Source organism: Zootoca vivipara, chromosome 15, assembly GCF_963506605.1.
Source record: "Zootoca vivipara chromosome 15, rZooViv1.1, whole genome shotgun sequence".
NCBI classification, from domain to species: Eukaryota; Metazoa; Chordata; class Lepidosauria; order Squamata; family Lacertidae; genus Zootoca; species Zootoca vivipara.
In genome coordinates, this window is record NC_083290.1 from 41,340,971 (window position 1) to 41,365,640 (window position 24,670).

General features: G+C 44.6%; 1 protein-coding gene across 2 annotated transcripts in view; it reads right to left on the reverse strand.

The window, feature by feature from the left end:
* Positions 1-24,670, reverse strand: part of DPYSL2 (dihydropyrimidinase like 2) — a 57,374-nt gene that overhangs the window by 7,054 nt on the left and 25,650 nt on the right. The window contains exons 4-13 of one of the 2 annotated variants that reach the window (XM_035139241.2): positions 16,529-16,693; positions 15,419-15,480; positions 13,825-13,905; positions 13,341-13,409; positions 10,251-10,371; positions 5,858-6,014; positions 3,633-3,774; positions 2,170-2,340; positions 1,196-1,375; positions 50-227 (exon numbers count right to left, since the gene is read on the reverse strand). In XM_035139241.2, the coding sequence (XP_034995132.2) occupies positions 50-227; positions 1,196-1,375; positions 2,170-2,340; positions 3,633-3,774; positions 5,858-6,014; positions 10,251-10,371; positions 13,341-13,409; positions 13,825-13,905; positions 15,419-15,480; positions 16,529-16,693 (1,326 nt within the window). The remainder of the gene's footprint in view (positions 1-49; positions 228-1,195; positions 1,376-2,169; positions 2,341-3,632; positions 3,775-5,857; positions 6,015-10,250; positions 10,372-13,340; positions 13,410-13,824; positions 13,906-15,418; positions 15,481-16,528; positions 16,694-24,670) is intronic. The other variant, XM_035139242.2, reaches the window with a different exon arrangement.

A 24,670-nucleotide genomic window follows, 5' to 3' on the forward strand; every position in this document is an offset into this window, starting at 1 on the left:
TCAATAAATAAAACAGAAATAAGATTTCACCATAATAATTTAGCCTCACATAGGTATGTACCAGACAAGCTAAATCCGGACTGGTGCAGGTTCCTAACAGGCGGGGCCTGCTGCTTCGCTGGAGACGTCTTGGCTGAGGATGCCGGTGTGACAGTTTTCGGGGTCACTGACACTTCACAGACTGGGCCATCATACAGGCCACGAGGAACACCCCTCAGCTCAGCCAACTAGGGGAAAGAAGGGGAAATGCAGGAGAAAAAAAGCGCTGAGAAGCAGCCCTGAATTATGGACACATTCAGCTTTAATTATCAATGTTCCAGTTCTCAACATGCAGGAAGGAGAAATTGGTGACCCTCTAGCTGCCATTGGGCTCCAGCTACCATCAGCACCAGACAGCATGGTCAGTGCTGAAGGATGCTGGGAGTTGTAGTCCAACGTCTGAAGGGACCTTTGGCTTTTCAGGTGTTGCCGAACTACAACTCCCATTGCTCCTGGCCATGCTTGCTGAGGTTGATGGGAGTTGTAGTTCAGCAACATCCGCAGGGCCAAAGGTTCCCCACGCCTGATCTAGAGTGCAAACCTATACATGCTTATTCAGAAGGCCCCACTTCTGTTCAGGCAATGGGGCTTGCTCCCCTGTAAGTGTGTTTAGAACTGAAACTCAAATGCTTCAAGCTGACAAAGGATCAAAAAAGGCCCTATGGATCAAATGTTCTTAATGGAGGAGTCATCCTGCCCAAGCCAACCCTTTCCCACTGCGCCTTAAACTCAAACCAAACAGAATGCTTTCATCCAGCAGAGGGCAGTATTTGAAATAGATTCAGTTTTCTTATAGCAAACTTCACCAGCCTGGGAGCCACCTGGATGTTTTTGACTACAAACTCCCATCATCCCCAGACAGCTCAGCCATAATCCAAAAACATCCAGAAGTCACCAGGATGGCAAAGACGGGCTTCTCTTCCTAGATCTCCTGAAGAGAGCCAGATAACAATTACAATCAGGGCAGTGAGCTAGGCTTAACTTCAGTGTAGCTATGTTGATTTACAACTGGATTTGGCTCTAAAAGAAGAAAATCAAGGCACGTTTTAAACTTTGGGCCTCTTGCTAATCGCTTTTGTTTCTGGCGCTTTTGTTTCTGGTGCAGCCCACTGACTTCCCTAAACCACACCTTCAAACATTCATCCAGTATACTCACCCTGCTCCTGGCCTTGATGCGCTTGTAGACAAAGTCAGGGAAGGGCTTCCTGGCAACGTATCGCCCAGAGCCCTCAGTCACATGGAGGTTGCTGTCCTCCAGCACGATCTTCCCCTGGCTGATGACCACCAGTGGGGACCCACGGCACTCCATACCCTCAAAGATATTGTACTCCACAGCCTAGGAGGGAATTGAAGAGTTAGCCCCAGTCTAAATCTTATTTGAAGCTGCTCTCATTTAATGTTCTCATAAAGGCCCCTGACCATCAGGTCCAGTCATGTCCGACTCTAGGGTTGCGGCGCTCATCTCGCTCTATAGGCCAAGGGAGCCAGCGTTTTGTCTGCAGACAGCTTCAGGGTCATGTGGCCAGCAAGACAAAGCTGCTTCTGGCAAACCAGAGCAGTGCACGGAAACGCCGTTTACCTTCCCGCCGGAGCAGTCCCTATTTATCTACTTGCACTTTGATGTGCTTTCGAACTGCTAGGTGGGCAGGAGCTGGGACCGAGCAATGGGAGCTCACCCTGTTGCAGGGATTCGAACCGCCGACCTTCTGATCAGCAAGCCCTAGGCTCTGTAGTTTAACTCACAGGGTCACCTGGGTCCCTCTATGTTCTCATAGCACACTGTTAACCCTTCCCTCCATGAAGACAGTTCCCACCCACCCCCTACAGTTAGACATTTTAAAAAGGCTCCCTCTGGTGCCAAGCGATATTTTCGGGTGCCAGGGTGATGTGTGCTTCGAGTTTCGAATTCAGAAAGCAAGTTTAATTCAGAAAGCAACTGTGCCTAAGCCATCAGAAGTTTGGGGGAAGCCCCTTCAGTCCAGATGTGCAACGGACTGAAAGGTAGGCTCTTTGAAACTCAGAGCTCGCATGTTCTTGCATAATCCTTCTGTATTTCTGTCACTCACACAAACAAGGCAGTGGAGGTTTGTGCTTGGACAGGGAGTGGGGGGAAGTGCAGAAATCACTTACTATGTTGTGAGTCTTGGCTGAGATTGTCTTGACGCTGTCTGGGTCCCAGATCACCAGGTCAGCATCAGAGCCCACAGCTATACGTCCCTTCCTTGGATAGAGGTTGAAGATCTTGGCTGCGTTGGTGCTGGTCACAGCTACAAACTGGTTCTCATCCATCTTACCAGTAACCTAACCGTAGAACGGTAGCAGTCCCATCAGAAGAACAGAGGCAATAATAAAGAAATCCTTAAAAGCAAACAATAACTCAAAATTCATGCAGTGCTGAAACAGGGGGAAATTCTGCTAATTTAAATAATAGTTAAAACCTCCGTTCACTTTGATGAAGCTGACCAATAGTTGGAATCCTTTCCTAAATTTGCCTATTTTTTTAATCAGGTTGCTTTTTCAAATCAGGATAAGCATACCACCTACATAGAACATCTGTATTTGTTGTTCCATCTTATAAGATGTATGATAGGTACAGTTTGAGCCTGATTCGTTCTCATTAACCATAGTTTAATCAAAACTTGGTTACCCGAGCCTGGGCATAATAAAGAACTATGGTTAGAAACAAAATTAGAAACAAAAGCTTCTCATCTCCTTTGCTGTGCAAAAGAGGAGAAATGGGGAGAAGCACATGTACCTGGTTGTTCATGTAGCAGAAAAGCATGGTTTCTTTTTACATCCAAACTGGGACATAAATTTGCCTTCTGTTTCCTGTACTTGAGACATCAGCTGTGATACTTTGAATATATTAGGTTACCTGTTTATCATGTTTTGGTTATACTCCACCAACTTAGAGCCACACTCATCACAAAATACTTAACTTGAGCATTTTGAATACATTAAGCACTTTTGCTAAATGGTCAAAATATTTATTCCTTCCCCCAACACTTCTAAAAGTAAAGTGCATACAGTCTAGGCCAGCTCAAATGAGCAGCTAACCAGCGGCAAGCCAGTGTCCACTGGGATCGCAGTTCACTACCAGAAGTATTCAAAATAATCATAGGAGAGGGAAGGGACAAGGTGGAATGGTGTGGCTCAGTGGTAGACCACATGCTTTGAATGTAGGAAGTCCCAGGTTCAATCCCCTGTATCTCCAGGTTGGAGGTGGGAACATCCTATTACAAACCCTGGAGAGTTTAGAGAATACTGAGCTACATTGACCCATAGTCTGACTTGATACAAGACAGCTTTCTATGATCCCATGGATAGGCTAAGATGCAGCTTGAGTTCTGGTGATTCTGTCCATGCAAGGAAGGGAACTCCCCACCCCTCGCCCAATGTTTCAATACAAAAACTCCAAGACCGATATGAGAGTCTTCCAACATTGTGGATTCATGTCTCTGGCCAAACATTGTGCTCTGTCCATTACATCAATGCTCAAAAGGCACCAGGAACTGGCTTAGGATCTCAAGTAACATCAACAAGAGATTGCCTGGGTGAACCAAGACCTCTCCTGCCCCATCAAAGCAACACACCACAGCTTTATCCCAGATGATGGACATCCTTTCCTCAGTTCCATTGGTTCCTTCAGGGATCAGAGTAAAGTTGTCCTTCCCAACAGCTTTCTGGGCAGTGTTGAAGGTACAGTGGCCACTACCGGTGACTTGGAGATCTCCGCTAAAACCAAAGACGAGAGGCGTGTCATCAACAGGAGTTACGTCCAGAGCAAGAAGCTACCATTGCAAAGATCAAAACAGACTTCAGGGGTCAGGGCTGAATGGAAAACGATGGAACCCATTTCATCCAGTCAAAAGAAGTAACTTCCTAATCCTGTTTAAGAAGGGAATGGTCTGCCTTGGAAGGTGGTGGTCTCTCCTCTGCTGGGGAGGTCACAAGGAGAAGGGGACGACAGAGGATGAGATGGCTGGACAGTGTTCTCAAAGCTACGAACATGCGTTTGACCAAACTGCGGGAGGCAGTGGAAGACAGGAGTGCCTGGCGTGCTATGGTCCATGGGGTCACGAAGAGTCGGACACGACTAAACGACTAAACAACAGCAAAGTTCAGAAGCAGACAATCTGAGAACCTCCAGAGGATGTTGGACTCCAATTCCCATCAGCTCCAGCCAGTATGATTAGGGGAGATGGGAGCTGAAGTCCAACAGCTTCTGAAGAATACCATGCTGCCTCCCCCTGCTGCAGCTGCACTGTGTGTTATAGTTCTGGCAGCGATCAGGGGATTTGGACTAGAAGACCTCTAGTGACCTTCCCATCTCTTCATATCCAAGAAACCTATCTATTTACCCATGGCTTGCTAGCATTCACCTAAATAACCAAGGAAAAGAGTTGGTAGTTTTCTGGCATAGCCTTGCTAACTTGCTCAAATGAGACCTCTTTTTAAACATTTGTTTTATTTATTACAATTCTGCTTCAGCAGAATTTATATTTAACATTTTAAAAAATGGTGCAGTTACACCAGTCCTTCTGCAACACTGTTTAAATCTGCTATTTTCATTCTTTTTTTCCCCTCCCACAGGAATGCAATTATGCTCATGGGAAGGTTTGGGGGAGTAGAGGAAGGAGAGAATATTTTCTCTGGGGAGAAGAGTTATGTTGCTTTTTTATTTAAAAAAGTTGGAAAAGTCTGTTTAGTGTGGTTAGTGTAGGTTGGCAAACAGGAGCCACAGCAAGTCTTGGACTCCTCCTCAACCTCCCCTCGAAAGAAAATTTTACAATGGAAAATTGGGGGCAGTTGGTACAGAATGGGGAAAAAAATCTGGGGGAAATTGTTAAGCATTATCAGCTTCCTTCATAGCAGCAATTGGATCGCTGTTTCAGCCAAGACACGCTGTTCTCAAGTACTTTCCAGTCCACACTGTGCAAGGAAGATCAAAGGCAGGCCCTGCCCATAGGCTTAACACTGTAATTGTCTTATCTGCCTTCACATCATGCTTTCTCTACCAATGCTCGATGCTCCAGAAAAGGAAGACATCAAAAACCTGGAGAAAGGGGGGGAAACCACCCAGAGGTAATGAGTGCGCAATCCCTGTGTGAACGCTGGCAGTTAAAAGAGGGAGAAAGTGGCCACAGGTTGCCCAATGGGGTGGAGTTGGTGATAATTGTATAACCTGTTTGAACAGAAGTTTAATTAAATCCTGGAAGGGAAAACAGCAGCCTCCCCCAACCTTGGATTCCGAATGTTGTTGGGCTACAACAATAATCAACATCATGCTGGCTCCCATGAACACATAATGCAAAAATATAGGAACTTTTGCATAATTTGTGGGGCTCTGCAATATTTTAGCGGGTAAACCTTTTCTGCACAAAAAGGGAGATGAGGAGGGATTGAAAAACTGAATGACAATCAAAATCTTGTATGTCTTTGCACTTTTTTGCTTCCTCTTGGGCAGTGCCTTCTTCTCTTTTTAAAACAGTGTTATTCTTCCTTGTGTGAACTAGCCTGTCAGGAATCACACAGCCTGTGTGAGAGCATTGCAGTGGCAAGTTAGCCAACCAGATCCAGCTATATAATTATGTTGTGAAGACAAATCAGAGTGAGAGCAATGCTTTCTGCCTCCACTCAGCATGGGCAAATGTTTCTACTTTCCTTGAATTATTGTCAAAAGGGGGAGGTTGTGGTGAGAGTTTTATTAGAACGCAAAGTTTTGGTTCAGTCCTAATTCATACAGGTCACAGAATTCAGATAGCACAGAATTTCCCTTTTTAAATACACCCATCTCAGGAACTTTCCTTCTACTTACCAGGACAGCAGAGAATTGAGAAAGTCTGGAGTAGTTGGGTCAGGGCTCAGGGGTGGAGAGGTGACAAAAGCAGCTGCTTTGGCCCAGTTTTTACTCCAGTAGTGGGACCCATCAGTGCCCAAACTTGCTGTTATGGGCTCACCATACACCACAGTGCCTGCAGAGCGGGATGACAGAAACAGGAGAGATGTAATTGTTGCAGAATACTATGCATATTTTCTGCATGCTCTAAGGAAGAGATGTCTGAAAGACTGGCAACATGGCTGTCATACCGAGCCATACCATTGCTCCATCTAGCCTGGTATTGTCTATTCTGGCTGGCAGCAGCTTTTCAGGATCTTTTCACATCACCATATCCTGTGGCAGTGAGTTCCACAGATCAAGAATGAGGCCCTTGTTGCCTTCCAGAGGTCGTGTTGGACTACAACTCCCATCTTCCCTGACTATAGCCCAAGCTGGCTGGGGCCTATGGCTGTTGGAATCTGGAGGGCCATTGGCTCCTCACCTCTCATAAAGGAATCATGCTGTGAGAAAAAGAGGGTTTTCTTTCCTCCATGCTGAATCTGCTGCCCGTGAGGCACCTTACACTTAACACAGTATTATACCACTGTAACCATCAAGGTTTTCTCCAAAGAAACCTGGGAACTGTTAAAAACACTGATCTGTGAAAATGTTACTTGGAAAAGAGAGACACTGCTCATACTTTTGTAAACCAAGAACTTTTTAAAATAAAAATACATTTTAAAAAACCCACACTCTATGAAAAACTCTCCTGTGTTTTGAGAACTGTAACCCCAGGGAATCTAAGCTAAAGAAAAGCTCCTGCTTCAAAGCAACAGCTTCACCTTTCGACACCTGGAGGTCAAAGTTGAGGTGTCCCCCCAGCTTTGATCTCCCTCGCAGCTTTCATTCTCCCTCTCTCTGCCTCTCTTCATGCCTTCCTTTGTACAAGTCATTGCATTTGTTAACACTGTTTAACGTGGTTTGAAAATAATCTGTTTCTAAATGTGCCTGAAAGGCCTCGTCCTCTCTTATCTATCTGCCTACTGCCTTAAGATCCTTGCTGGGAGAGCCAGCCTGGTGTAGCAGTTAAGAGTGCTGAAGTAAGACCAGGGAGCCAGGTTCAAATCACCACAGCCATGGGACCCACGACAAAGCCAGACACTCCGCTGGGTTACACCTTGGGTCGGTCACACAAGATCTCACAGCCGGACCAACTCCACAGGGTGGTTGTGAGAAAAAAACAGGGAACAGGGAGGACATGCTGCATGCTGCTTTGAGCTCATTGGGTGCAAAAGGCAAGCTATTATTTTAGTTATTCGTTTTAGTTATTCATTTGGTAATGAATAACTAAAATACTATCGACATTTGAGCAGCCCTTTCTAACCATTTCCCACTGGCTAGTAAAGGCATTTGTTTCTTCTTTCGGTCAGGGCCATAGCTGGGGGGGGGGGTTGAGGAAGGCCCCCACTGGGGTGTAGGCGGGGGGGGCACAAAATCCCTGCAGCCTTTGGCAAGACTTATTATTATTATTATTATTATTATTATTATTATTATTAATTTATTAATTTATTTATTTATTTTATTATTTATACCCCGCCACTCTGGGCGGCTTCCAACAAATACCAAAATACATTATTGGCAACCAGGGATGGGTGACGAGGAGGAGGAGGAGGACCCTGAAACAGAATCTGATGCGCAAAACAGGATCCTCGCTCAATCTGGAGACAAGTAAACACGAGCACCGCTGCTGCCCTCTGCCCATTGCTTCAAATAGAACTTGCAAGCCCAAGAATATCCAGTCAGGGATTGAGGTGGGCTAGTAGCTTGCGCCCAGGAGAGTTTGTCCAGGTTTCTAGTCCACATGAAAGCAGGTCTTTCGAAAGGAAACAGGCATTTCCCTCTCCCCCACCCATTAAAAAAACCCCAACAAGCCCACAGCAAAAGAGATTAGCCTTCCGACCTGTTTATAGTGCAATTCAGCTTAGAATTGGAAGCATTTAAAGAATTTAAAGTATGCATTTAAGCATGCACAGAGTGCGAGCGCCATGCAACTAGTTTTTGAGGAAAGCTGCTGTGTGTGTGTGTGTGTGTGTGTGTGTGTGTGTGTGTGTGTAAGGGGATATCCTTCTGGCAGTGTAACCTGACTTACATTTGAGCTTTAGCAATCGAGCTCTGCTGAGATGTGAATAAACATTCTCAGGCTTATACTGGCTGCACCAACAGAGATGGAAAAGTGATCTCATTAATTTGGGTTTATTTAGACTGTGTCACACTCAATCCACATTCTCCATACATAGAGGGAGGGCAGGAGGGAAAGAAAGGCGGGTATCTTTGTTAAAAAAAAACAACCCGTATCTCAGATGCTTTAAATAGAAACTTATAAGGCTTTAGCAATAAAAGAGAGGGGGAGGGGGGAAATGGGAGCTCTTGACGCCATTTGAACAGCAATTCCCTGAAGGCTAGAATGCAGAGAAAGGATTTGAAGTAAAAAAAAAACCTCATCCGGTTGGGAGAGAATTCTGCACTCATCAAGTCAACCAGCTAGCATCTCTGCACAGCACCAGTGCTAGTCACATGTAGGGATGGGCAAGGAGGTCGATTTCAGCTGTTTTTCCATACTTAAAGTCAGTTCTCTACTTCTACAGGTCAGTACACACAAATAAAAATACTAATAATGAAAATTCATCAGCATTTTGGTGCAGATGTTTCCTAATATGCACATCTTAAAGCCCTTCCCCCCAATATGGTGCATTTTTAAATGTTATTTTATGCATTCTTGTGTACACTTAGTCTTAATAAAAAAGGTAAAGGGACCCCTGACCATTAGGTCCAGTCATGACCGACTCTGGGGTTGCACGCTCATCTCGTATTATTGGCCGAGGGAGCCGGCGTAGAGCTTCCAGGTCATGTGGCCAGCATGACAAAGCCACTTCTGGCGAACCAGAGCAGCACACGGAAACGCCGTTTACCTTCCCGCTGTAGCGGTTCCTATTTATCTACTTGCATTTTGACATGCTTTCGTACTGCTAGGTTGGCAGGAGCTGGGACAGAGACTATATTAAGACTACATTAGTCTTAATATAGATGCATTTTTGAGCCTGGAGAACTGCATTGCAAAATTCAGAGATGTGTGAATTTTGCGGGATATCTGTTTCAGTTCATGTATTGTTTCAGAAAGAGGGGCTTGGGTAGGTTCATCTTTTAAATATGAATTGGATCGAATTCCATCCCCATGCTTAGTCACCTGTATGACAGTATGACACCTGCACATGGTATCTCTGTGGTAGAGCACAGCTCTCCATGCCTGAGAGCACAACATCATCATCATCATAATCATTATTATTAAATTTTTATAAATATATTAAATTATTTATATTAAATTTATTTATTTAGTAAATAATAAATTATTTATTATTGTTTATACATGTTCTTTTTACACAACATGTAAAAAGAAACTCTTATCCATGAGCAGCTACTCGTGTGCAAGGCCTCAATGTGACGGGGGCAACCAACTGAATGGATGTCCCAACCACATGGAGCCCCAATCCATCTTCAGTTGTTCATATGTAGGGGCACCTTTTCAGACATTCTTGCTCAACGTGGAGGCAAAAGGGTCGGGACACTGCATGGAAACACCACAGGTCTACTCGTGCTTCAACACATGAATGCCTTACATGCAACTAATGTATGAGCAAGGCTACCCTTTGCTTGCCATTTGAGAATGCCAAACCAACCCAGACTACATCTTCAACAGTTACTGATTTGGGGGTGGGGGGTGGGTAAAATTTTAAAATGCTATTTCTCTTGCCTGCTGCAACCACATCTGGAAAAATGAGTGGATTTTTTCAGCAGCTGAAAGACTGAAAGGATTTCAGAAAGAAATGTAGAGGAGTGGTTTTGGAGGAAGGATCAATTTTATTTATACATCCCACCTTTCCTCCACTTGGCTCAAGGTGGCAAACACGTGGCTGTTCCCTACAACAACCCTGTGAGGTAGGCTAGGCTGAGACAGAGTGACTTGCTCTAAGCCAAACAGAGAGCTTCATAGTTGTGTGGGGATTTGAACCCTGGTCTCCCAGGTCCTACTCCAACACTATGCCACACTGGCTCTTGTCAAAAGAGTTTGACAGTCAAAGGTCTATGACATAGTTAAAGAGATCATGCTTTTCATACTTGCAAAACTTGTGTCACCAAGGCAACTGTGCAAGTGGTGGAACAGCCCCAGTCCCAAACAAGCTATTTGGCCTATAGAACAAGCTCATCAGAAAAAAACTAAATGCTCAGGAAGTTAAAATCCAGATTGGACAGAGAACGCAAATGTATCCATACAGCACTGCCAAGAAAACAAAAGAGTGGAAGAGTCAACAGGATTTTTCCATCAAGCACTTACCCTTTTTCCTGGCCTGGGCAATAACTTCAGCTGCACTTTTGCCCATCACCTTGCTGACATATAAGGGGCAGTTGGTTTGGTTAGCAATGGTTATAGCCCGGTTCACAGCTTCAGCCTCCACCTACGGTGGGGAGGGGAAGACACACAAATCTTTCCTAGTAATAAGCCAACCCTTGCCACTGCACCCCCCAGCTAAGGTTTCAATTATTATTTCCCTTTGGAAAACGAAACCCTAAAAAGAAGAAATTAATGGCACAAAACAAGTGGCATGTGGAGACTACAAACAAATTGGATTAAATGTTGTGGTGTTTCCAAAGAACCCTGGGAATTGTAGTTGTTAAGACTGTTGTCTCAATGCATGTCGGGCTACAACTCCCATAATCCATGCTGGGTGTGGCTGATGGGAGTCTCCCAGGTTCTCCCTGGCCTCCCCCATGCTACGCCTCTGGTCGATGGCTATTACCACATTTTCTAGAAGCAAATTCCATACTTTAATGATGTGCTGTGTGAATAATGACTTCCCTCTGCTTGTCTGAATCTCCCACTATTCAGCTTTGCCGGAGGATCTTGGTCTAATATTATGCAGCCGGGGGGGAGGGGCTCTGCTCTATCCACTTTCTCCTAACCATGCATAATGTTACAAAGCCCCCCTTCATTTGCATTTACCTCCGCCCTTCCAAAATTTTAGAAAGCCTCTTGGGCCGCTGCAAGTATTTCTGACTCACTGCTGGAGGCAAACAAACCATTACTAAAAGCCCACATTAAAACCTCACTGTGTCCTTTTCCGTGTGGGTGGGGAGGCCAGGGCTGCAAAATGTCACCTTTCAAATCCCCGGCCAATGCAAGTTGTGCTTTCCGCCTGGATGAATATAGTCACATGGATCACTGCCAAACATCTTAACCCACTTTGCACTTCTGTGTTCCTTGCTGACTATTTTGCTGTCCTTTTCCTCCCTCTTTTTCCAGGCAAAGCTATGGAGCTGGAATGGGGAAACTGCAGTCCACCAGTGGTTGCTAAACTACAACTCCCATCAACCCTGACCACTGACCATGGTGTTAATTTAGCCTGGGCCCAAAGTACCTTTAGGACTGTCCAATTCCTTATGTTCCACCTCAACCAGTGAAGTCTTCTGATGGGCCACTTTCAGTGGTCCTACATGCCCCTGAAGTTTGGATGGGCTTTTACCAGAGGCTGAGCCTTTGATGTGGACCTCTTTGCCAACAGAGGTTTGCCAGGAATCATCCCTGCTCGTTTTCAGACTTCTTCTAAAAACTGTCTCATTCAGACAGGAATTTCAAACCTGAGTTCTTTTGCCAACCAGCTTTTACCCATATGCATGCATGTATGTATATTTGTTTGTTTGTCTGCAGGGATAAGTTCTAATTCTGTATCCTAGAGAGACCACTTCAGGCAGCAATTCAAGTCACCGGTCTCTGCAGCCACAGGAGGCACGGTGATTCTCCAGTGGTTTGACCTCATTCCCAGAGGCGCACTCCATTATCTCTCAAGACCGACAGATGGCAATGATTATTGTTTTTACTGTGTTTTTCAGCTTGTATACTGCTCTAAGATATTTTATATGAAAGTGCCATTTGGAAATTAGATAGGTAGACAGACAGATAGCATCTGGTGTGGACAAAGCTTTGCAAATGCATTGGGCAATGCACCAGGGGTGAAGATCCTGAGGAACCTCCAGGCCTGTCCCCCCCCCCAGGCAACACCCCTCAACACCCCTGCTTCATATTCTCGCCTTGGATGCTTTTCACCTGCAAGAGCTTTGATCATGCCTCTTGCTTGCCTGGATGGAGAATGGCAGGGGGTGTAAGTAGAAACTAGCCTACTGTACAAAGGTAAAATCTGCTTTCATTTTCCACCCATTTTGACCCCTGGTCCCACCCAGTACTAGCATGTGCCCCCTCCCCTTCCCCACCCACCCCAAAAGAAGATTGCCCAGATGGAAATGTGGATCTTAAGCTGAAGAACATTCCCTGTGCCTGGACCATTCTGTTCAACAGCATGGCCCCAGTTCCTCGTTTCCTGTGATGCAAATATAAAACTCCATTTGTCCCATGAAGTGGATTCGGAAAGCATTAGGAAAGTAAGGGGAATCTTGCAATCATTCTGGGGTGGGGGGGTGGGTGTGGACCTGATCATTCTTCCCTTACCTCACCACTGCATGCTGCCTCCTCAATCTTCCCATCTCGTGTTCCACTGCTCCTCAGAAGAAATCAGCAACACTCCTGCAGCTTTCAGCTCCCTACCCTCGCAGAAATGTGGCTTCCCTTCTACCCATCACTGACATTGTTGCTGCCTTCTCCTTTAGAGGTTTCTTCACGCACACACACACCCCACTCACAATGGGTCCAAGTAGCACAGACTGCAAACGTGAGCCAAAATTCTGCCTGGTGCCCCTCCGCACCCCCTCCCCTCATGTCAGATCCTCCGTGTCCTGATGAGATCTTGATGCTTGATTTTCCCTCTCGAGCAACTTGCTTTTGTGACACCAATATACATTTTGGCAAGCTCGCTGACCCAGATGCCTAGCTAACCACCTCCTACAGGAGGTTTGGGGAACCATGTTTTGCCTGAAGACTGCATTCCCTTCTGGGTGCCATGTGCTGGGGTGGGAACGGCCACAGGAAAAAGCGGGCAGAGCAACAAATATAAATGTTTCCTCTGTGCAGTGGACTAGTTTCTAAACAGACACACACACTTCTCTCTATTCCTTCATCCAGGCTAACAAGATCTACAACAACTGCCTTTCAGTTGAAGAGGTGGATAGCTCAGCTGGTTAGAGCGTGGTGCTGATAACACCAAGGTTGCAGGTTCCATCCCCGTAGGACAGCTGCATATTCCTGTATTGCGGGGGTTGGACTAGATGATCCTCAGGGTCCCTTCCAACTCTATGATTCTAGGAACTGACCGCTACCCCATCGGGGCCTCTGTGCCATCTGACCACCTCTGCCATACATGTGGCTGCCACGTGTAGAATGCAAACTCCTCAATGTGGGAGGCAGTATTCTGCATCCCTGCTACTGGCACCATGAAATGCAATTGAGGCAGAGGAGTAAGCCAAAACTATACATCACCTCTTCAGGCCTGCTCAAAACATGCCCCTCGGGGCCGGTGATGCCCAGTTCCAGGATCCTCTGCTGTTCCTAAAGCAAAATGGAAAGGAGGAAAGATTAAATGTCTTTTACTAACATGTGTCAAGGACGTCTCCCAAAGTCCTGAGGCTAATTTGCTTGTCTCCATGGTGTCTCCCCCGACCTGCCATCTTGCCCATTGACAGTGGAACCTGGTCCATTTGAGAAAATGGGATACAGCCCCATTCCCCATCTTACTAACAACCAGTCTAGGGGGTGCCAGTCTCTGCCATCTTCCTCCTCCTTGCCCTTGTAGAATTCAGTGGGGAGGAGGATGGGGACAAAACTAGAATTAAGTTGGCTCCACTTGCTGCCGGCTCTGGCCCCAGTCCCAATGGGGAAAAGCCATCACTATTGCTGAGCAAACTCCCTTTCAGAACGCCAGAAGAAAGCTCATTACTTCTCGTGATCAGGAAACTCTGCTTACCTCAGCAATGATGTCTCCATTTTCAGCATGAACTTGGGCTATGGCCCCAATGTCACGGATCACACTCAGGACCTCGTATATCTAGGGAGGCAGACAAGAAAGGGTGCTGGCTTTTCTAAATTACGTTTCCAACATCTCTAAAACTCACCCTCCCATTCCAGGACTCAGGGAATGAGTTTTCCAGCTACAGTGGTGCCTCGACTTACGAATTTAATCTGTTCCGAAGGCACCTTTGTAGGCCGAAAAATTCGTAAGCCGAAAAGCGCCATTTGAAACGCGATTTCCCATAGGAATGTGTCACGGGCGCTGCGTTGCGACTACTCTAGAGTAACGACTCTCCACACCTTTGCCTTTTCATGCTTTTATTAAGTGCAGGCTATTTACAGTGCTAGAGCTATACAGGATACATCTGCTTAGTCTGAACCAGAACCCTGGAATGGCGCGCTCCACGTCTTCTTCCAACATAAGAGTCTGGGCATGCCAAATCTCCTCCCGCGTTTCCTCCTGCGTAATTCCGGAACCGGAGGGGAAAAGGGTCTCCTTTCCCTGTTTTCCTTCTCCCCCTCTTCCCCCTCTCTCTCTTCCTCTCCCACGTGCAGCAGGGGCTCTCCTATGCTGCCAGAGCCCAGTCTCCTCCTTCCTCCTTGGACTCTTCCCCCTCCCCGCTGGCGCTACTGCTGGTGGAGGAGCTGCTCCTCAGGATGGGAGGGGGCTCTCTGTACTCTTTCCCCCTCACAGAATGCATTGGAAACGGAAAAAATTGTAAGTCGAAGCAACCCCATCTAAAAATTCTTAAGTCGGAAAAACCCTATCTAAAACCGCCGCGGTTTCCGTTCGGATGTCGAGAAATTCGTAAGCGTGCGGCCATTTGCCCCATTCGTAAGTCGAAAAATTCGGTTGTCGAGCCGTTCGTAAGTCGAGGTACCACTGTACCTCAACCCATCCATGGAATTCTGAGAAGTTAACACAAAAAGATTCCGTACAGCCATAACAACTGAGCAGCTATCTATCTCGTTTCTACATCTCCCTCCAGCCCAGGAGAGCATAGACAAGGATTCTGTCAATTTATCCTCATCTGACAACCCTTCAGGGTGGGTTAAGCTACCCCAAGGCTGCCCAGAAAGAGCGACAGGTGAGCAAGGATTTGAACCTTGGCCTCCAACTGTATTGGCTGGGCTGGGCCAGCTGCTCTCCACAAAGTAAACTAAGAGCACAATGAGCTTCACACAGTATACAGAGTTTGAAAATCTAGAAGAGATTTAAATGTATGTATGTTTCCAGTTTACAGCTTCCATAGTCACTGCCATCCCCTGGCATGCTAGCTGGGGCCGATGGTAGTTGGAACTCCCAACATCTGGAGGGTCACAAGTTCCTCACTCCTGGTTTTTGAAAACAGTGGGGGGACGGGACACTCAGCCACTTTGTATTAAGGTAAGAACCTCCCATCAAAAGGTCTTAGCCCCCACCCTACCTCAAATCCATATTTCCTTGAAAAACTGTCAGGGATATTTTTGCCCTGCATCCAAGGAATGTCCAAAAAATCTGGGCCAAATATTTTGGATCGGCTATAATGTAAACCAAGAAGGTATCCTACCTGAGAATCTGTGAGTTGGAAGTGATCCTTAAAAGCCATATACACCAAGAAAGAATTCACTCCTATCAGAAGCAAGAGAGGGAAGGAAATTTAAAATCCATCAGAATTCTATTTAGTTGTGAACATATGGACAACCACACTGGGTCATATCTATAACCTGTGTTAAGCCCCAATGTACCATACAGTCTGATAGAGAACCCAAACACCACACAACAAGCCAGTTATGTAACCCTGGATTTAAGACCTGGTGTCAAAATTTGCTTTTTTTTGCTCCTCCCTCCTCCCTTTTTTCTTTGTTGTGTTTTTAGATGGAAAGTCCAATTGGGTGGGCTGTTTTTTCTTTTCTTTTTCTTTTTAATTTATCTGGAAGCCACTCTGGAAACCCTATTGCTCGAAGAGCCGAGGGCAAAGTTTTTAAACAAACAAACGCAGATCAGATTTGCCTATCTGCACGTCCTCATTACTTATGATTGCAGGAACACAATCCCACATGCACCACGAGAGCAGTCATAGGGTATGAGAATGGTGGCTTTGTGGCGAGGCCAGGAGCTACTATTCCCTCTCTGGACAGAAAACAGAAGGGCCACAGCAGTGGTAGAGCACATGCTCTGCATGTATAGGCACCAAGGTTCAATCCCTGGCGCCTCCAGGCAAGGCTGGGAAAAGCTCCTGCCTTCAACCCTGGAGAGCCACTGCCAGTCACTGTTGGCCATACTGAGCTAGTTGTGCCACAGGTCTGCCTTGGCCTAAATCAGCTTCCTGGGTTTATTCATTCTGGATGACATCTGGCAGCTGACTCACTTGGAGTTTTTACCAAATTAATTGTGTAGTGTGTTTAAAGGCTGTTGCTATTGCTCTCATTGATGTGCCTTATGCTTGGGATATTTACATAAGCCTGGGAGATTTACATACACTGAGAATGGGCAAATGACAGATACATTATTTAAATAAATCATCTCTATGCCCTGTGCAGCAATACCAGGTATGACTTCTAAGTGGAAAGCAGAATTCAAAGTTGCAGCTAGCATGCAGATGGTTTTGTGCCTTTGTGATTTGCCTCAGAAACTAAAGAACTGAGCAAGCACTAAAAAAAAGACTCCTCCAGCTTACCGTGATCCTTAACCAAGGCTTCCATCTCCTCCTGAACTCCTTTATGCCACTCCGTGATGTCCACATGCAAAGAGTAATCGCAGCAGGACTTGCTGTCTGCCCACTCTCGCCATTGGTCAAATGCAGAAAGCAAACTGGTGCCTGGCTCAGGAACAACGTGATCAACTGAAGAAATAAAATAAAAAACACAAACATTGGCAAAAATGAATGCATGCTCATGGGTTTGTTTGTTTTTTAATTCTTTCATCACTAATGCTCAAAGCAGCTGAAAACATTTTATAAGTTCACCACCAACAACAATCTAAAAACAAATGCTTAACAGCAAAAGATTCACTCGCCAGTGGCAAGGTGGGAAGGGCATTTGGGAACCCTTGCTGCTCATGCATTGCCTTGGAAATGGACCAGACCATCCCCTGCACACTGCAATGTGTGCAGAGATGGGAGAAATGCAGACAGTACAAGAAAATCCCCTTCACATGCAGGTTTGGAAATCCTTTCGTGATACAACCAAAATCTTGAAAAATATATTGTCATTTGTTTTTCGAGTCACATCACTATAAAGTGGAGTTTAATTTTTTTTTAATCTATTTTTCTGGTATATCTGACATGCTGTTGAAGTGGGGAGAGAGAAGAAACCCCAAAAGGCGCGCTGCAAATTATTTTGCTGGTCCCTCCAACACATTTCAAGGCTTGCAGCAACATTACTTTGCGAAAGTATAGGAGGCTGTTTTAAGTGCCTTCCAGACCTTCACCACACATGCAGAGCAGAAAACCCTGCCTTGCACGTAATATTGCCACACTCCGTGTACAGTGCCACAGATCAGAAATGGGGGACTGCTTTTCAGACATCTGGTTTGACATGCAAAAGTTGAGAGCAGGGTCGGTGCAGCAGACAGTGTTTGTGACAATTTGACAAGCGGTAGGTGCAGTCCTCCTGCCACCATCACACTGTTTGGAAAAGGATCTGAAAGGCGCTCTAGACATACTTTGAATCAGAGGTGGGACTCTCCAGATGTTGTTGGACTTCAGCTCCCATCTGCACCAGCCAGCAAGACCAATGCTGAGGGATGATGGGAATTGTAGTCCAACAACTTCTGGAACCCCAAAGGATCCCTCAGTTCTGCTTTGAATATATTAAAAGAGTTACCCCCGAAGATAGCCACAAAATTTGAAATGAATTGGGCCAAACTGCAATCATCACGTTCCTGGAAACTCATCAATCAAAATGGTTCCTTCCCAAATTTCAAGTCCAAAACTAAAAGCAAAAACAAAAGACACATTCTCCGCAATCCCATGTGAAAGCAGCTAGGGTTTACTCAGTCCAAATGCCCACCAATGTATCAGAGCAGGCTACATCATGAGGATAAGAAAAGCAGAAGTGGTTGTGGTACAAATGGAAAAGGAAGTCTGGTTCAGGATTAGGAACGTGGCACATGAAAGCAACACTGTCTCCCCATTTTCTGCAATTCCCTTTCAGCACTTTGACAGTTCAAGGCTGCACTAAGCCAAGACTGGCACCACTTATTAATTCTCATCTGGAAGCTGACAGCTGCTCATGATAAATAACACACTATTTGCAAAAATAGCTCAGGGTATTATGCAAATCAAACACTACAGTACTGGAAACAGCAGCCACCAAGGCCCACCAAGTATTTTACATGTACAAAAGCAGCCAAATGATAGCAAAATGGCATTCAGAAACTCTAAACGCAGTGCTATTTTTCTAGAAAAAGAGTTGCCAGAACTCACTATGAACGCCTCCCTCGTTCGCTCAGAATGGCAATGGGACCCACCTGAGAGCCGCCAGAACTGAACTCCTGTGAGTTCCAGCTGAATAAAAGCCCTGTCTAAATGGATCCAGCAAATATTGTCAGTAGGTCCCAGAACCAACTGTTCTGGATGGCCGTGATCCATGGTGGTCATGCCTCTGCTCTTTGCAGGTCCCACCCTTCTACTACTACCTTGTATCCTGAACTCAGAAGTAGGGCTGGGCAATATATCATCCAAAATGGTTTGAAATCCATATTGTGATATCAGTTTCGTAACTTTTGACCTGGCAATATATCACAAACCATGATGTGTGTGTGTGTGCACATGTAACTTTCAACCCCAATTCCCAAAGCAAACCTCCAATCACAACCTCCAGCATTCTTCCTCCCAACCCTGGCTTGTTTCTTGATTGCTGCCTTTGTCTCGTTCCCCCCGCCCTCCTTCTCCCCCTGAGCAAATTCATCAGCTCAAAATAAAAACAAACAGACAATAAGCCAAAGCTAGACAACAAGGCTAATCACTGTTTGCTTATCAGTGAGGTTTTATGCACCAAGCCACACTGAAAACATTATGTGCCTTCTTTTTTTATTAAAAAAAAAAACTGGTTGGGGGAGATAAGCACCATTAATGTATCCGACAGGGAACTGCAAAAGACTCTGCATTATCAGATTTATTTCAGCCCCTCCCCTCTAAAAACTCCCAAATACCAAACAAAAATAGAGTTGAAAGAAACCTTTCATAAGGCAGTAGCCATTCATAAAGGGAGCAAGCAAAATCCAAGAATAAGATTCTACCAAGAATGTTTAGAAAATAATGGGAAGTTCACCACACTGGTAAACATGGGTGCATTTGAAAGGAAAGACCAACTTTTCCTCAAAACATTTATGTTCTTTTAATTTTTATTATTTAAACCGGTGTTTTTCAACCAGTGTGCCATGGTACACTAGCCTCCGTCCCTCTTCCCTCCCTCCTTGGATGCCCTCTTGCCTCTCTGTTGCAGCAACCCGGGTGAATGGTACCTCTGGAGCTGGCCAATAGGTGCTTCCCAGGCCCCTGTGGGACAGTGTGAGGAGGCACCTCTCTTTGAGGCGGGGGGGGGGCAGCTCATAGGACTCCTAAGGCGAGGGGAGAGGAGAGGAGGTTGAGGGGATGCTCCAAAAGGGAAGATATTCGAAAAAGGATGAGAGGCTGCCAGCTCTGCAGGTAAGAGGTGATACAACTGGGATCCTGAGCCCCACAGGGCTGCTACAAAAAGAATGGAGTTGGTTAAGGGAGCTGTGGACTCAAAAAGGTTGAAAACCTCAGATTTTAACCATTTATACAGCACCTAACTACAATCACGGAATTGTAGAGTTGGAAGGGTCCCCATGGTCATCTAGTCCAAGCCCCTGCAATACAGATCTCTGCTAGCATGGGATGGGTGACACCTGGCTTGAGAGCAGTACATGTGAAAAGGATCTAGGAGTCTTGGTAGACCACAAACTTGACATGAGTCAACAGTGTGATGCAGCAGCTAAAAAAGCCCATGCAATTCTGGGCTGCATCAATAGGAGTATAGCATCTAGATCTAGGGAAGTAATAGTACCACTGTATTCTGCTCTGGTCAGACCTCACCTGGAGTACTGTGTCCAGTTCTGGGCACCACAGTTCAAGAAGGATACTGACAAATTGGAACGTGTCCAGAGGAGGGCAACCAAAATGGTCAAAGGCCTGGAAACGATGCCTTATGAGGAACGGCTTAGGGAGCTGGGTATGTTTAGCCTGGAGAAGAGAAGGTTAAGGGGTGACATGATAGCCATGTTCAAATATATGAAAGGATGTCATATGGAGGAGGGAGAAATATTGTTTTCTGCTGCTCCAGAGAAGTGGACACGGAGCAATGGATTCAAACTACAAGAAAGAAGATTCCACCTAAACATTAGGAAGAACTTCCTGACAGTAAGAGCTGTTCGGCAGTGGAATTTGCTACCAAGGAGTGTGGTGGAGTCTCCTTCTTTGGAGGTCTTTAAGCAGAGGCTTGACAGGCATATGTCAAGAATGCTTTGATGGCGTTTCCTGCTTGGCAGGGGGTTGGACTGGATGGCCCTTGTGGTCTCTTCCAACTCTATGATTCTATGATTCTATGATTCTATGATTCTAGCCAACCAACCTCCAATGACACCTTCCACCGTCAAACAGCTCTTACCCTCTGAAAGTTCTTCCTAATATTTCCTTGGAATCTCCTCTCTTATAATTTGAATCCAGAGGTTCAGTTACTACCCTCTGGAGCAGCATAAAACAAGCTTGTTCTATCTTCTACATGGCAGCCGTGAGGAATTCTGGGAATTGTAGCTCTCCGAGCAGAAAAAAGGGGTGTTTCAACAACTCTGAGCACTGCTAACTAACTACAGTTCCCAGGATTTTTGCAGGAAGTCATGGCTGTTTAAAGCAGTATGGTACTGCTATAAATGTATAGGGCAGGTGGGGCCTTACAGAGCAAAAGAACAAGATGTCTCTTAGGCATAGGGCACACAAGAAGAACATACAGATCTCCTGCATCGGACATGTTTTCAGCCAAAATTGGGGTTACAGCCACTGGTATTTCTGAGGTGCAAAATAGTGAATACTCTGACAGCCAACTCTGACAGCTCCAACTTAACTGATGAGCCGTGTTCTGCAGGAGCCAATCAAAAGCGAAGGGAACCCCAGTATCAGGTCACTCATTGAAAGAAAATGTTTAGCAGTCCCTAAATCAAGACAAACAACTCTAGTGTATTTGCAACACCCACTGTCTAGAATTGGCTCAATCTGCTCCTGGCACAGAGGGAGTCAAGCTGACCTGGATGAACCTAAACTTAGCCGCCAGGACAATGACACTCTATCTATTGGAGTTATTTTATTTGAATGGGGCTCCACCAGGATTGTGTAACAGGAAAGTCATCCATAGATAGATAGATAGATAGATAGATAGATAGATAGATAGATAGATAGATAGATAGATAGATACTACTATCTATCTATCTATCATCTGGGGGTTTATCTGAGAGATCGCCTTACCCCACATATGCCCACTTAACCGCTTCAATCTGCACAACTGGCACTGTTACAGGAGCCACATAATGCCCATTCTGCATTCATAAGAAATTGATATTTTTAGTGTGGCATCACCTATACTTTTGAACTTGCTGCCTGTTGACATCAGGCAAACACCTTTGTTGTACTCCTTTCGGACCCTGTTAAAAATATTTTTTGTTAAGACAAGCCTACACAGACATGCAGAATGTTGATTGGTATCTTAATATTTTTTTTAAGTGTATCACCCATTTTAACTTTTTTTAAAAAATTTCAAATCGTTGTTTTGAACTGTTTTTACTGACAATTTTATTTTTTTATTCCTCTTGTACACTGCTTTGTGGTTTGTTTTTACAGTCAAGCATTGTATAAATTATATACGGTAAATAAATAAAGAGTATGAGAACATCCTATGCAGGAAAAACCCTCCCCTTTGATAGTAAAAGCCCTGCATGCATAAAAAAGTGAAATCAACATAGACAGATGGGGAGCGGGGAATAGGCAAGGAAGAAGCATTTTATCGTTTCCTGCTATTATACTGCACTGCCATCTTTGTGCACGTGTGTGTGTAAAAAACATCCTGGCTGTGCAAATGAACAGTTTGTGCTTTATTCAGCCACTTTTTCCTGGCATAACTATTAATAGACACTATAACAATTATCTGCACATAGGGAAAGCTCTCTCTTCCCTGCTCCCCTAAACTTTACACTCTCACACACAAAGGTCTGGCTAATCATTAAAAGCATATAGGAAGTTTCCTTCATTATTTGAGTTAGGGAATAATACTCAACAGCAGGAAAACTGCTTATGTTAATTAAAAACTTTGCTTAAGGGTTGCATCAAACTTTCCGCTCACTATAGAAACGCTTACTGTTTTATGCACACAAAATCAAACTAGCAAGAGCTGATCATAAGTCAAAAGTCTTTTATAACACAGAAATCTTTTTAAAAAGGGATACACAAAAAAACTCTTACTGGACATCTTTGCCTCCCAAGTGAAATATTAAATAACAATTGTATGTTCTAACACATCTGGGTAATGTGGCTTAATCTCAACAGCATTAGGTCGGCCTGCATGTGATGAAATTGTGGGAACTCTACCAAAGTGAATTTCCTCTTGCAAGCCATTTCATTTAAGAATGTAATTAGAGTTAGCAGTGGGAGCTGGCCAGCTTCCTCCCTACACATGAATTTGGAGTTGCTGTTATAGAATAGGCATACTCAGTGCTCAGCAAACTTTGTGGGGTGGGACTTTTATTAAAACCACATCTCACACTTAACACCACTGATTTAGGAAGTTTCCAGTGATGGTAGGCTCTAGAAGCACAGAAGCCTCTTGGAGATTGCAGCAGCTATTGTTTCAAGCAGTTGCAGCTGGAGCTGTTAGACCTTTTATTCTTGGCAAGCAGAGAGCTGCCACTGTTGCTCCTTGCCCACTCATCCTCCAGCAGTACCTTTTTTGACAGGTGGTCACATTCAGGTTTTTCCCCTTCCTCACTCTCTCTTCACAAGCTGGCAAAAGCATTCAGATGAAGGGCAGTATAATAATAATAATAATAATAATAATAATAATAATAATAATAATAATAATAAAGCAAAAGTCATGCATTTTTCAAGAGGCGAGGAATCCTTTAGTGAGACATCCCACCCAACGGGTTCCTTAGTGTGGCTTGTTTAACTGTTTTATTAAAATAGACTGCTGCTTTTCATAAAATAGAACAAACATTTTATTGCATCTGGCAAATACTGAAAGGCAAAGTATTGCCCAAGTCCTGAGAAACCTCTTCTCGGTTTCATAGTGACAAAACAGACATAACATTGAAATTCTCTTAACAATGGCTAATGGGCCCAGGCTGAGAAATGGCACACACATGATGGCTGAATTCACAAACAATAATACACCAGAAATCGGTCTAACAGATGAGTAGCCAAGGCACTGTTTGTTTTTGTTTGTTTGTTTGTTTGTTTGCTCAGTGTTGGTTTCATTTTCTAACTCTTCTTGCCTCTCTTCTCTGTAGCCTGGCAAGCATGTGGGGACATGGCACCAAAACAAAAAAGGATAATGTCACAGGTTACAAGAAACCATTGTTTACTCAAGCAAAGAATCATTTACCAAATTAAAACAACATTTTCATCTTCTGGTTCATAAACCATAAACAAACCATAATTAGTTGGCTGTGTAGTAAGCTACACAAACCAATCAGTTAAGCTACATAAACCATGGCTTACCACTGATGTGTTAACCAGGCCACTTAGCTTAAACAGGCTAATAGAAGAAAGCAGAATCATAAGTTGCTGTGGTTCCTACTAACCAGCTTCCCTCTTAACCAGGGTTCACTAACCAGCCTCAAGTCCTGCTTTAAAACAGTCCCATTAGCATTAACCATGGGTGGCTTTGGTGACACAACACACAAGGAAAGAAGCATGCAGGGAAAGAGGAGAGGAAGGAAATGAGATTGGCGATGCCAAAACAAAGTGCTAAGTTGTAAACAGCAATTACAGCCAGTCGGGAATCTTCCCTTGATGGTAATCAATGTCATGCTTTACTGTGATTAAGGTTTGCAAAGGGAGATATGTGCCGGAGAGGCTTGGAGCAGGAAGCATGTATGACTTCTATGGTTACAGCACCACTTCTATGGGTAAAAGATCTCCAATGTTATGTCACCACTGACCCATAGAAAAGAAGAGAAAAAAGGAAGTGTGTGCTTAGCCTGGGAATCATTTGCAACTAAAATTCCTTTCCAAGCTAAGACTAAAACAAAAGCTTCCTTTGAGAATCAAATATTTAAGTAACTGACTTGGAATGGATGCAAATTAGGAAAAGAGCAATATTCCACTCGGGGACAACTGCTAAACTAAATTGCAAATGCAACAATGTCTTGTTTACTTCTCGATTCTAAATGAATCCAAGGAGACAAATGATGTTATATGTTGTTTTCTGTCTGCTAGATTCAATGAATCGGTCTCTCTTTCCAAAACAAAATGGATGAGATTAAAGGAAAGTGAGTAGGGAGCCAGATGATGCATGCTAGTCTAAGAATGGTGATCGCTATAATGAGAGATATAAACAACTGCTGTGCACAGAGCCACTGACATTTCATTTGCCGCATCAATTCCCAAATAAAAAAATGAATAAAAAGATCCGGGTCCAAAAGCATCAAATAGGAGTGTACATCCAAAAGGCAACCATTAGTTACTCTTTCCAAATACCCAGAAATGATAAAAATAGCCATAATACAGAGAAATCACAGATTCATTCTTGCTGCCTACATTGGAAGTATTGATTGGGAGAGACCCTGCTCAGAAGCCCTAGAGAGCCAC